The sequence below is a fragment of the Carlito syrichta genome, unplaced genomic scaffold, assembly GCF_000164805.1.
Source record: "Carlito syrichta isolate Samal-C Ts95f unplaced genomic scaffold, Tarsius_syrichta-2.0.1 Scaffold303100, whole genome shotgun sequence".
Classification (NCBI taxonomy): domain Eukaryota; kingdom Metazoa; phylum Chordata; class Mammalia; order Primates; family Tarsiidae; genus Carlito; species Carlito syrichta.
The window spans coordinates 148474-160123 of NW_007247196.1; the positions used below are offsets into that span (position 1 = coordinate 148474).

Consider the following 11650-nt stretch of genomic DNA (forward strand, 5'->3'; position numbering starts at 1 on the left):
CCTGCTGGGCTCCGGCGATCCTTCCGCCTCAGCCTTCCGAGTAGCCGGAATTACAGGTGCGTGCCACCACGCCCGGCTGATTTTTTTTTTTTTTTTTTATTGTAGAGATGAGGTCTCGCTGCCCAGGCGGGTCTCGAACCCGCGGGCTCAGGCAATTCACTCACCTCAGCCTCCCAAAGGCGCGGGATTACAGGCTGAGCCACCGAGCCCGGCAATCCTCCTTTTTCTTGATGAAACAATGATTTTCTCTGTTCAAAGTGGCAAGTGGCAAATACATTCAGGAGTTTGGCTCTGACAAATATTCAGCTTTGTCAATTATCACAGATGAGGTTAAGATATATATATATATATATATCAACTTTTCTAAAAATGTAAAGCCAAGGTCTTGCCATGTGGCCCTGGTTCCCAGATTCAAGCAATCCTCCTGCCTGGGCCTCCCACAGTGCTAGGATTATAAGTGTGAGCCACCACATCTGGCCAAAATATATATTTTTTTAAAGACTTTTTAAAAATCTCAACTCTTACTATAAACAAGAGTTACAAATGTTGATGTAAAACCCTGAAAAGAGAAATGTAGAAATAAAGATATACTTGTTAAAAAGCCAGGCACTGTGGCTCACGCCTATAATCCCAGCACTTTGGAAGGCAAAGGCAAGAAGATTGCCTGAGTCCAGGGGTTTGAGACCAGCCTGAGCAACTTGGCGAGACCTCATCTCTACAATAAATCAAAAAATTAGCCAGGTGTGGTGGCACACACCTGTAGTTCCAGCTACTTAGAAGTCTGAGGCAGAAGGATCTCCTGAACCCAGCAGGTTGAAGCTGCAATGGCTGTGAGTATGCCATTTACTCCAGCCTGGGTGACAGAGTAAGATTTGTACCCAGAAAAAAAATTTTTTTTTTAATATTCTGAAGAAATCTGTAATTCCTATAAATACCAATTATTCAGGGGGAAATACTTTATAACTCCAACTGCATATTGTCAAAGTGAGAAGAAAGATGGAAAGGAAGGGGGTCACTCATGAGACCAGGTCAGTGACAGAGAGAAAAGCTCACTAGAAATGACACTTTTGTGGTCTGCTGTTACAGAAAGTCACCTGTGCATGAAAGGCCTTCACAGGTATCAAGAGACACTGCCAACTTCAAATCTGGCAAAAAAAAATACATGCTGAGGCTCCACGATATCCCCTGAAGCAAACTTGGTATGCCTCCCAGGTGTATAGGGGGAAAATGTCTCAAAAGGGTATATATAGTAGACAGTCCAAGTCGCACTCTGACATGAAAATTGACGTGGGCCGGCAGATTTTGTATGGCTCATGTTTTCCTTTTCATTATCCAGTCAGGGTCTCACTCTGTTGCCCAGGCTGGAGTGTAGTGGTATCATCATGGCAACAGAGTGAAACCCTGCCTCAAAAAACAAACACACATACACACACACACACACACAAATGACAAAAGCTATAAGGTAACATGTATGTATAAAGATGTCAATTCTATCATGGTGCTGGAACTAAGCTGATCTTTCTGCTTTAAAAAAGTTCTTGAACTGCCATTGCATTTTTTTTTTTGAGTGTATGTATGAATCTCAGCATCACAGATGTGCAGTCAGTGATAGTCACAGACACACAACACAAGCTGCAAATGTATTGTAAATGCTGTAGTGGCCACATTGAAAAGGCAAAAAAGTAACAGGTGAAATTAACTTCAATATATTTTCCTATTTAATCCAATATACCGAACATGCTATCATTTCTACATGTAATCAGTTTTTAAAAATCATGTGAACTATTCTAGATTTTCTTTTGTACCATCTTAGAACTCTCGATTCCAACTAAGCCACGTATCAAGTACTTGGAAGCCACACGTGACGTGATATCCAGCTGGACGTGGGTCTAGATGAGTTGATCCCTCACTTCCCAAAGCAGGAGGAAATTCATGAAAAGTAGGCATTTGTAGGTTACATTTTTATTTTGAGTTGGAGGGGTCTCACTCTATCACCCAGGCTGGAGTATAGTGGTACGATCCCAGCTCACGGCAGCCTCAGCCTCCTGGGCTCAGGCCATCCTCTTGCCTCAGCCTTCCAAGTAGCTGGGGCTACAGGTGTGCACCACCAGATGTGGCTAGTTTTTTTTTATTTTTTTTATTTTTGTAGAGACGAGATCTTGCTATGTTGCCCAGGCTGGTCTCAAACTCCTGGACTCAAGAGAGCCTCCCACCTCGGCCTCCCAAAGTGCTGAGATTACAGGCGTGAGCCAGCACGCCCAGCCTGTAAGTTAAATTTTAAAGACTTTCCCTGAATCGATGGAGCCATCGTGCTACAGGACAACCCTCTACTCCCGGTGTCCAGGGGCGACCCGGTGTCTGTGACCCACTCTTTGAGCCAGAGGAGCTGGTCTTCCCATCCCATTACCTTGTGTAGTTTTCCTTGTATCCCGAAATGTCATCATTGGGCAGCCGCAGTCTCCTCTGGGATGGTGCCTCCAGAGGCCAGTAGTTGATGCGATTGAGGAACATTTTTGCCAGTTCGACGATCGTTTGCCTTTCTTTGGAGGGCAGGTGACTAAATTTGTACTGCACAAAGTTGTTCACACCCTGAAAGGAGGGAAAGCCACTTACTCCTCCTGAGATGCTCAACGCCCACCCTGCCAGCACCCACAGTGGGAATCCACCAAAGAACAGACATTTCTCCATTCCCCCAAGTCTCTCCCTAGTCCCTAAAAGCAAACAGCAGTACCCAGGGGGCATCTCGCCTCGGATCGTGGCAGGTGAAATGTGACAAAGCCGTGGCTCAGGCTTGTCATCTCAGCACTTTGGGAGGCCAAGGTGAGAGGATTGCCTGAGCCCAGGGGTTCGAGACCAGCTTGGGCAACTTGGTGAGATCTTGTCTCTACAATATATCAAAAAATTAGCCAGGCATGGTAGTGCACGCCTAAAGTTCCAGCTACTTGGAAGGCTGAGGCGGAAGGATCGCCAGAGCCCAGCAAGGTCAAGCTGCGGTGGCCAGGAGCGTGTCACTGCACTCCAGCCTGGGTGTGGAGTGAGATTCCAACACAAAAAAAAAAAAGAAATGTGACAAAGACAGAGAGGCTGTGGGTTGCGAGTCTACGCCTGCTGCCAGGCCAGAGCAATGAATAGAAAACCAAAACCACAGGCTGAGAAGGTCAAAGCCCACAAACAACAACACGGAACTTGTCCACAGCTCTTCTCTTCACAATCAGCCCAGGAGCTTGCACAGAATGCGGTCCTTGGATCCATATTATGTTTTTACATCACAAAAATGTTTAGCAAACTGCCGCTAGCACGCCTTCCACTGAACTAAGTCACTAAAATGCAAACCCTTCGCTAGCACTCTTTTGATATCACCAAAAAAAAAATATTATTCAAAACGATGTGCTTTTTAGAAGCTATGAATCCATTTAAGATTTCTACAGAATTCGAATTCAAGTAAAAGAACAATGTGTCCTTAGACCGGGCACGGTGGCACAAGCCTGTCATCCAAGTGCATTAGGAGGCCGAGGCGAGAGGATTGCCTCAGCCCAGGGGTTCGAGACCAGCCTGGGCAACTTGGCGAGACCTCGTCTCTACAACAAATCGAAGAATTAGCTGGGAGTGGTGGCACGCAGCTGACCACCTAAGCTCGGCAGGTCGAGGCTTCGGTGGCCGGGAGCGTGCCACTGCACTCCAGCCTGGGCGACAGAGTGAGACTCCAACTCAAAAAAAAAAGAGCAATGCGTTATTAGAGTTTGGAGGCATAATAAAATGTGTTCTACTGAAATTGATAAAAATACAAATATTTGTCAGGTCTCTGGTCTCCTGCCTTCTGCAGTCATTCTCACCAAGTCTACACCAAGAAAGTCCATCCAGAGGGTTTTTGTTTAGCCAAACAGTGAAGGGATAAAAAAGCTACACCGAAAAAAGACGCTGACCACACCTCCCAGAAAGCATCCAGCCCTTGCCACAGGTCTCCAGGAATCATCATGTAGCCGGAAGCCCATTTCTGGGTACAAATCTCATCTCTTTTTTGCTTGGCTTACGATTTTTTCCCATTGCCACTGAATTCCCCGCCTTGGTGGGCTTTCTCAGGCAGTGCCACACAAAAGGACAAAGACGGAATTGAAGAACTTCATCAAGGAAAAGGACATTTCGCGTGTCCTTACAAACTACAAGGGCTGCTTAATCTCTTTCTTCCCCAAACACACAGTGAATTCTGAGTATACAACAAGGCTAAAGACAAAAGCTAGACCATTTACTAAATTAGGTGGGTCCTTCTGCCCCAAAGGTTGGGACAATTTCCACGGGCTCGGTGAGCATCTTTCTTCAGCCAGAAGCGAATCGCAGAAGGCTTCTTTTTACCTGTTCAATACTAGGTTTTTCAAATGGAGGCTTCTTCTCCAAAGAGCCTTCAACCACAGGTTTTCCTCTTTGCAAAATAGACTTTCTCAAGAGCTGCAAAGAAATCATGAAAACAAAAAGCTTAATCGATGCACGTCTCTGTCTCTGTCCCTGTTTCTCTCTCTCATTTATACATACATACATACATACACACACACACACACACACACACACACACACACACACAGAGCCTTTAAGGGAGTCACCATGCCTTATTGCTCTTAACTATATGTAAACAAGTCCTTCAGTCAATAAAGGAGGCAACTTTCAGGGAACCCAAATATACCTTCATGCCCAAGACTGAAGCCACGGGGCTCCACCATTCCTGTTCTGGGCAGCCTGGACCACCCAGAAGTGACCACCAGGCCCTGGTGACTGGGTTTCCACTGGCCAGAAGCCTGGGGTCTAACCCTGCATGTATGACACAGACCTGCAGGCTGCTGCAGGTGTGCTCAAGCCCCAGAGAGCCTTAGTCAGAAGCCTGAAGGGTCACATGCGGCCTGAGCACAGGTGCTGGGGAGAGCAGGTGAGCGTCACACATATGCCCAGGGCCGGGCGCTCAGGAAGTCGGTCAGTTCTCAGCTGGCACCACGCACTGCCGAGCTGCCTCTCACTTCCCTTCCATTCACAGAGTGCAGGCCCAGGGCTTGGCATCTCACTGCCCACAGAACGAAAACCCTGCTCAGAACTCCCACCGCTGGGATGTGAAACCCTTCAACGAGCAAACAGGAGAACAGAGAACACAGCCACTTTCCGAGAACAAAGCTGAAATTATATTTGATAGCAAAATTCTCTTTTTTTTTTTTTGAGTTGGGGATCTCACTCTGTTGCCCAGGATAGAGGGCAGTTGCATGAGCACAGATCACTGCAGCCTCAACCTCTTGGGTTCAGGCAATCCTCCCACCTCAGCCTCCTGAGTAGTTGAGACTACAGGTGTGAATCACCACACCTGGCGATATTTAAAAATTTATTGCACAGACGAGTTCTTGCTATGTTGCCTGGGTTGGTGTCTAACTCCTAGGCTCAAGAGATCCTCCCGCCTTAGCCTCCCAAAGTGCTGGGATTACAGGCACGAGCCAGAGCACCCTGATATTAAAATTCTTCGCCTTCAGCCTTGGCCTGAATCAGCTGTGACTTTTACGTGTGGACCAGTTATGCCATGGTCATGCATCTATTTAAGTGACAACTTTTCATTTCCCTCCACTTTCTGCCTTTTCGACAGAAATAAAACACGGTGACCACTCTCTCAGGAGCTGAGGGAAGGGGTGACCCCTGAGGCTGAAGGTGACTGTGTGGCTTCAAAGACCTCATCTCCTCCCAGGGTACCACAGAGTTTATGAGCAGAGGACATTTGTTGTCCATTCAGTGTCCCAGGCCCACCTTTATAAAAGTAAAATGCCAATAATGATAAGTCATGGTGTATGCCTCTAAGAATAATAAAAATGGACCATAAAATTTTAATACAAATAATTCTGGTTGCCTACTTTTTAAAAAAAATTTTTTGAGTCCAGGTCTCACTCCCAGCCTGGAGAGCAGTGGCACGATTACAGCTCACCACAGTCTCGACCTCCTAGACTCAGGCGATCCTCCCTCTTCAGCCTCCTGAGTAGCTGGGACTACAGGCGTGAGTCAAAATGCCTGGCTTTTGTTTTTTGCTTTTGGAGGACACGAGATCTTGCTATAGTGCCCAGGCTGGTCTCAAACTCCTGGCTCAAACAATTCTTTGCCTCGGCTCCCCCCCCCGCTCCCCGCCGCCGTGCCTGGCATGCCTGGCCCCATGGAAGGTTTCAATGTGGAGGTAAACAGATTGGGGAGATAGGTGAATCTCAGTTTCTTCATCTACAGGATGATGGAGCTGGATTATGTAGGTGTATTAAAAAATGCATCAGTAGCAGCAAGCATCTGCCTCCATGCTTTTGCCAGACACTCTTCAAGTTCTTGTGTGTATTATCTCATTAATACTCATACTGGCCAGGCATGGTGACTCACGCCTATAATCTCAGCACTTTGGGAGGCCGAGATGAGAGGATTGCCTGAACCCACGGGTTTGAGACCAGCCTGGGCAACTTGGCGAGACCTCATCTCCACAATAAAATCAAAAGAAAAGCCGGGCTCGGTGGCTCAGCCTGTAATCCCACACCTTTGGGAGGCTGAAGTGAGTGGATTGCCTGAGCCCACGGGTTCGAGACCCGCCTGGGCAGCGAGACCTCCTCTCTACAATAAATCAAAAACTCAGCCAGGCATGGTAGTGCATGCCTGTAATTCCAGCTACTTGGAAGGCTGAGGAGGAAGGATCGCCGGCGCCCAGCGGGTCAAGGCTGCAGTGGCCGGGAGCGGCCACTGCACTCCAATCTGGGCAACAGAGTGAGACTCCAACTTAAAAAAAAAAAAAAAAAAAAAACTCATACCAACCTTCTGCGGTCAGGGCTGCTCTCATCTGTGATTTCTTTACGGGTGAGAAAACCAAGGCAGAACAGCTTGCCCAAGGTCACATTTGGCAGTTTTTGCCTTACAGACACTGAGATGTCTGCTCCCTTAACCTATACTCTATGGACAGAAGGGAACCAGGAAAGGCCACCTCCGTGAAAGCTGCCAGCTGGGAGCCCAGGTTTTAACCCAGGTTGCTGGGCTTGAGTCACGTGCATCGGCACCAAGACAGACCTCAGCTTTGGAAAGCCGCTTTCCGCTCGGTTTCTCTTCAAGTAGGTAGCATGTTTTTATTTTTAATTTTTGACACATGAGACACAAGAAGTGTCCTTCAAAAGCTAAAGAACAAATGATTTATAGCTCATCTGCCCAAAGAATAATTTTTGGGGAGTGGGAGCGGGGAGCATGCTGAATATTTTGCATTGTGTTCCCACAAGCAAATATAAGGGAGACCCCAAAAGACCCGGAATTGTCTGTCAGAGGGCGGGCCCCTTGCAGTACACAGGCTTCCCTGGCTAGGCAAGTGTTCTAGGAACCCTTCGGCATCCACGTACCAGCTAACGTCGTGGTGAGAGACTGCGTTCGGCTTCGGTGAATTTCTTTCAACACGTTTGCCCATTTCCTGATTGGCGATTTAAGAGCTCCCCTGCCCAGACCTTGCTGAGCGTTCAGCAGTTTTTGACCAAAAAAGCATGACCTCTGTGCCCCACCCTCCCTGTTCCCACATTCATGCACCAAGTGAATTTTTTTGCTGTTGTTTCCCCAGATGAAAAAAAAATCCTCAAAAGGAAATGTTTTGCTGATGTGAGACAGGTGAAACAAAAAATGGCACTAAAAGGCATCAGAATGGACAGGTTCCAAAACCGTTTTGAGCAATTGGAACAACGTATCAATAGGTGTATGGCATCATACGGAAAGGACTTTGAAGGCGACAGGTTTAAGCACGTAAGAATAAACACACCATTTTTTGTCAATTAATTCCAGTTTGGGGGGATCTCCCTCGTATTTAAAGACGAAGCAGGAGGAAAGAAAGACCAGAGCACAGAGTCTGTTCTGGCCTGTCTGGATGGTTCTCAGCCAAGAGGAGGTCGACAGGATGGGAGCCCTGACACCCCTCACTTCCAAGGGGGACAGGGGTGCCAGGAAGCTCAGCTACAGGAAAACAAGAGCTGCCATCGTGCAGATCTTGGTTTTCTTCCCCAAAGATCTTTTTTCCAAAGAAGCTCTCAGAAGCATGAACCTGCCAGGGTTCCATCTGGATGACACGGGCCAAAAGGCCAGCTGTCACCCAGTTCCCTGGAACAGTCAGTCTGTTGATGGCAAGGGGAACCCGGTTGTGCATGTTCTCTCCTCTCCCCACCCCCATGTGAACTTTTTTGTTTGTTTGTTTGTTTGGTGGGTTGGTTGGTTTTTTTGCGTTGGAGTCTCACTCCATTGCCCAGGCTGGAGTGCAGTGGCACACTCACGACCACCCCGGCGTTGACCTGCTGGGCTCCGGCGATCCTTCCGCCTCAACCTTCCAAGTAGCCGAAACTACAGGCGCGTGCTACCACGCCCGGCTAATTTTTGATTTATTGTAGAGATGAGGTCTCGCCAAGTTGCCCAGGCTGGTCTTGAACCCGCGGGCTCAGGCAATCCACTCACCTCGGCTTCCCAAAATGCTGGGATGACAGGCTGAGCCACCAAGCCTGGTCCATATGAACTTTTTAGGGTTAGTACCCCTAGCCGGGCATGGTGGCTCACATCTGTAACCCAGAACTTTGGGAGGCCAAGACGAGAGGATCGTTTGGGCCCAGGAGTTTAAGACGGCCTGGGCAACACAGTAAGACCTTGTCTGTGCAAAAAAAAAATCAGACAATCAGCCGGGAGTGGTGACACATGCCTGGAGACCCAGCTGGGGAACGGGAATGGATGTGACCCCCATGGAGCTGCGGTACAGCCACAGAGAGACAGTGACGGGGCACAATAGCAGCCATCGGTGACTAACCCTGGGTAAGATATCACAACACATCTGGAAGGCTCTGTCTCCCAGGCCGGAGTGCGGTAGTGCAATCACAGCTCACCATAACCTTGAACTCCTGGCCTTAAACGATCCTCCTGCCTCAGCCTTCCCAGTAACTGGGGCTACAGTGCACACTATCACACTTGGCTAATTTTTCTGTAGAGATGGGGTCTCACTGTGTTGCCCAGGCTCATCTCAAACTCCTAGCCTCTAGTGATCCTCTTGCCTCAGCCTCCCAAAGTGTGCTGAGATTACAGGCATGACCCAGCATGCGCAGCCAAATGTGGAAAGTCCTAATTCCTCCTCCAGGAAGCATAACAGACAGAAGTGGGAGCCGCCCCTCCAACTACACCCCCTCTTCCCACACCCCCTGCTCCCCTCTCCCTCCCCTGCCCACTGGCCTCCACCAACACTGCCCTCTGTGCTGTCCTGACATCACCTCAATCTCTCTCGGCACTCAGCCAGACGCCGGCTTGTCCCCCTGCCTGGAAGGCTCCCTTCCCTGGATGGCTCTGTCTCCGTTCACTGGTCACCTCCTCAGAGAGGCCTTCCCTGCCAGCCATCCTCATCGGCCTGCCACCCGCCACCCGCCACCATCCCTGCCATCTGAGTCTGCTCACCCTGCTCTGTTCCTCTCCCCAGCACCTGTCACCACCTGCAAGTGCAGCATCTACGTACTGATCATCTGTCTCTTCTGCTGAAATGTGGACTCATGTGGGAGGGTTTGCCTTGTCCACGGATGCATCCCTGGTGCCCACGTTAGTGCCACACACACAGCAGACGTGCCGTGAATATCTGTCCGCTGGGTGGAGAGCGTCCACGATCACACGCAAAGCAAGGCTGTGCACACAGGTGTGAAGGCTTGCAGGGAGGGGTTGCGTTCAGTGACAGGTCACTTTAGAGGCTCCATCGTGAAGCAACGTGAACTTCCCCGCACTGAGGCAAAGCGTGCCATGAGCCGAGAGTCCTCACACCCATGACCTGGCAGATGGAGCCTGAGCACATCCTAATGACGAGAGGAACCATGGCCGGGCGTGGTAGCTCACGCCTGTCATCCCAGCACCTTGGGAGGCCAAGGCAGGAGGAATGCCTGAGCCCAGGAGTTGGAGACCAGACTAGGCAACCTAGCAAGACCCCACCTCTACAAAAAATACAAAATTACCTGGGTGTGGTGGCATGCACAGCTATAGTCCCAGCTACTCGGGAGGCTGAGGCAGAAGGAGCGCCTGAGCCCAGGAGGTCGAGGCTGTGGTGAGCCATGATGGTACCACTGCACGCCAGCCTGGGAGACAGTGAGACCCTGACTCACTCTCTCTCTCTCTCTCTCTCTCTCTCTCTCTCACACACACACACACACACACACACACACACACACGAAGAACAAGCAGGCCTTTTAAACAGTGGAAATCTCACCTTGAACAGATAAAAATAGACTTGCTTGGTGTCGGCATCTTCTTCCTTATGGACACAGGTGAAGAGATACTCCACATCCAGGACGATACCCAGGAGTCTGTTCATTTCTTCCTCAGACACATTCTCCAGGTGGGAAACATGAGCGGCTAGAGAGAAGACCAGAGGGCAGACACAAGGGTCAGCGGGAAGCCACTCCCCCCCGCCCTTTTTCTGTCTCTTTCTTCCTTTTTTTAATTTTTTAAATTAAAAAAAATTTTGTTTTCCTTTTTTCATTTTAAAAATGTGGAGTACCATTCAAGGTTAGATGTACAAACAAACATTCATTATACAGTTACCCTTGTTGATGAGATGTGCCCCTCCCTCCCCCAGCAGATCCTTACTGCTGCCAATCCCGTGCCACCCCCACCCTGCCCAGCGGTTTTCTGCTACTGCCAGTCCTTTTCTTATAGCATTACGATAATTGTTCAAGGTTTGCTTATGAATGAGAACACGACACACCCCCCAGTTTAAAGAAGAAGGCTCTCCTGGCAAGCCTCCCATCAGTCCATGGCTTGTTGTAAAGGGGAGGACATGTCCGAACCCCTGGAAGACCAAGTCTTCTCACAAAGTCCACTTATGACTAAGAGACTGGGCCGGGCGCGATGGCTCATGCTTGTAATCTCAGCACCTCGGGAGGCTTAGGAGAGAAGATCACTGGAGGTGTTCAGGACTAAGAGTTTGAGACCAGCCTGGGCAATACAGTGAGACCTCGTCTCTACAAAACACCAGAAAATTAACCAGGGTGGGGGTGTGCAGTTTGTCTTAGCTGCCTGGGAGGCTGAAGTAGGAAGATGGCCTGAGCCCAGGGAGTCACGGTTGTGGTGAGCCATGACCGTGCCACTGCCCTCCAGCCTGGGTAACAGAGTGAGTCCTCAACTCCAATCCATCAATCAACCAAACCAATGTCCTGGAGAAAGCCAGATGAAAGGGACTGAAATCAGAGACAGAGGCCACCCACCCTTCACTTCCTTCTAATGCAGAAAAGTCATAACAAGGCAGAGTGGTGGCCCAAGGTAATGTGGCACATGGGTGCACACGCCAGCAAAACATTGTTAAAAAGCAAGATAGGAAGAGCCGACCTTCAGGAAGGCCAAGCAAATTAGTGGATACCTCTAAACTTGAAGACTACAACACTGCATTATTACATTATCAAATAGAGAAGGTACTGCCGGGTATGGTGGCTCGTGCCCATCGTCCTGCCATTTGGGAGGCTGAGGCAGGTCTTTGAGACCAGGAGTTCGAGACCAGCCTGGGCAGCTTGGTGAGATCTCGTCTCTACAAAAAAATCAAATAACTAGCCAGGTGTGGTGGTATGTGCCTGTAATCCCAGTTAATTGGGAGGCTAAAGCAGAAGGATCACCTGAGCCCGGCAGGTCTAGG

The 11650-nt window shown here is 49.2% G+C and overlaps 1 protein-coding gene across 1 annotated transcript in view; it reads right to left on the reverse strand.

The window, feature by feature from the left end:
- Nucleotides 1-11650, reverse strand: part of KAT2B (lysine acetyltransferase 2B) — a 78649-nt gene that overhangs the window by 55059 nt on the left and 11940 nt on the right. Inside the window, exons 2-4 of the mRNA XM_008057649.2 lie at nt 10232-10377; nt 4351-4443; nt 2408-2589 (exon numbers count right to left, since the gene is read on the reverse strand). Coding sequence (XP_008055840.1) covers nt 2408-2589; nt 4351-4443; nt 10232-10336 — 380 coding nt within the window. The 5' untranslated portion in view covers nt 10337-10377. The remainder of the gene's footprint in view (nt 1-2407; nt 2590-4350; nt 4444-10231; nt 10378-11650) is intronic.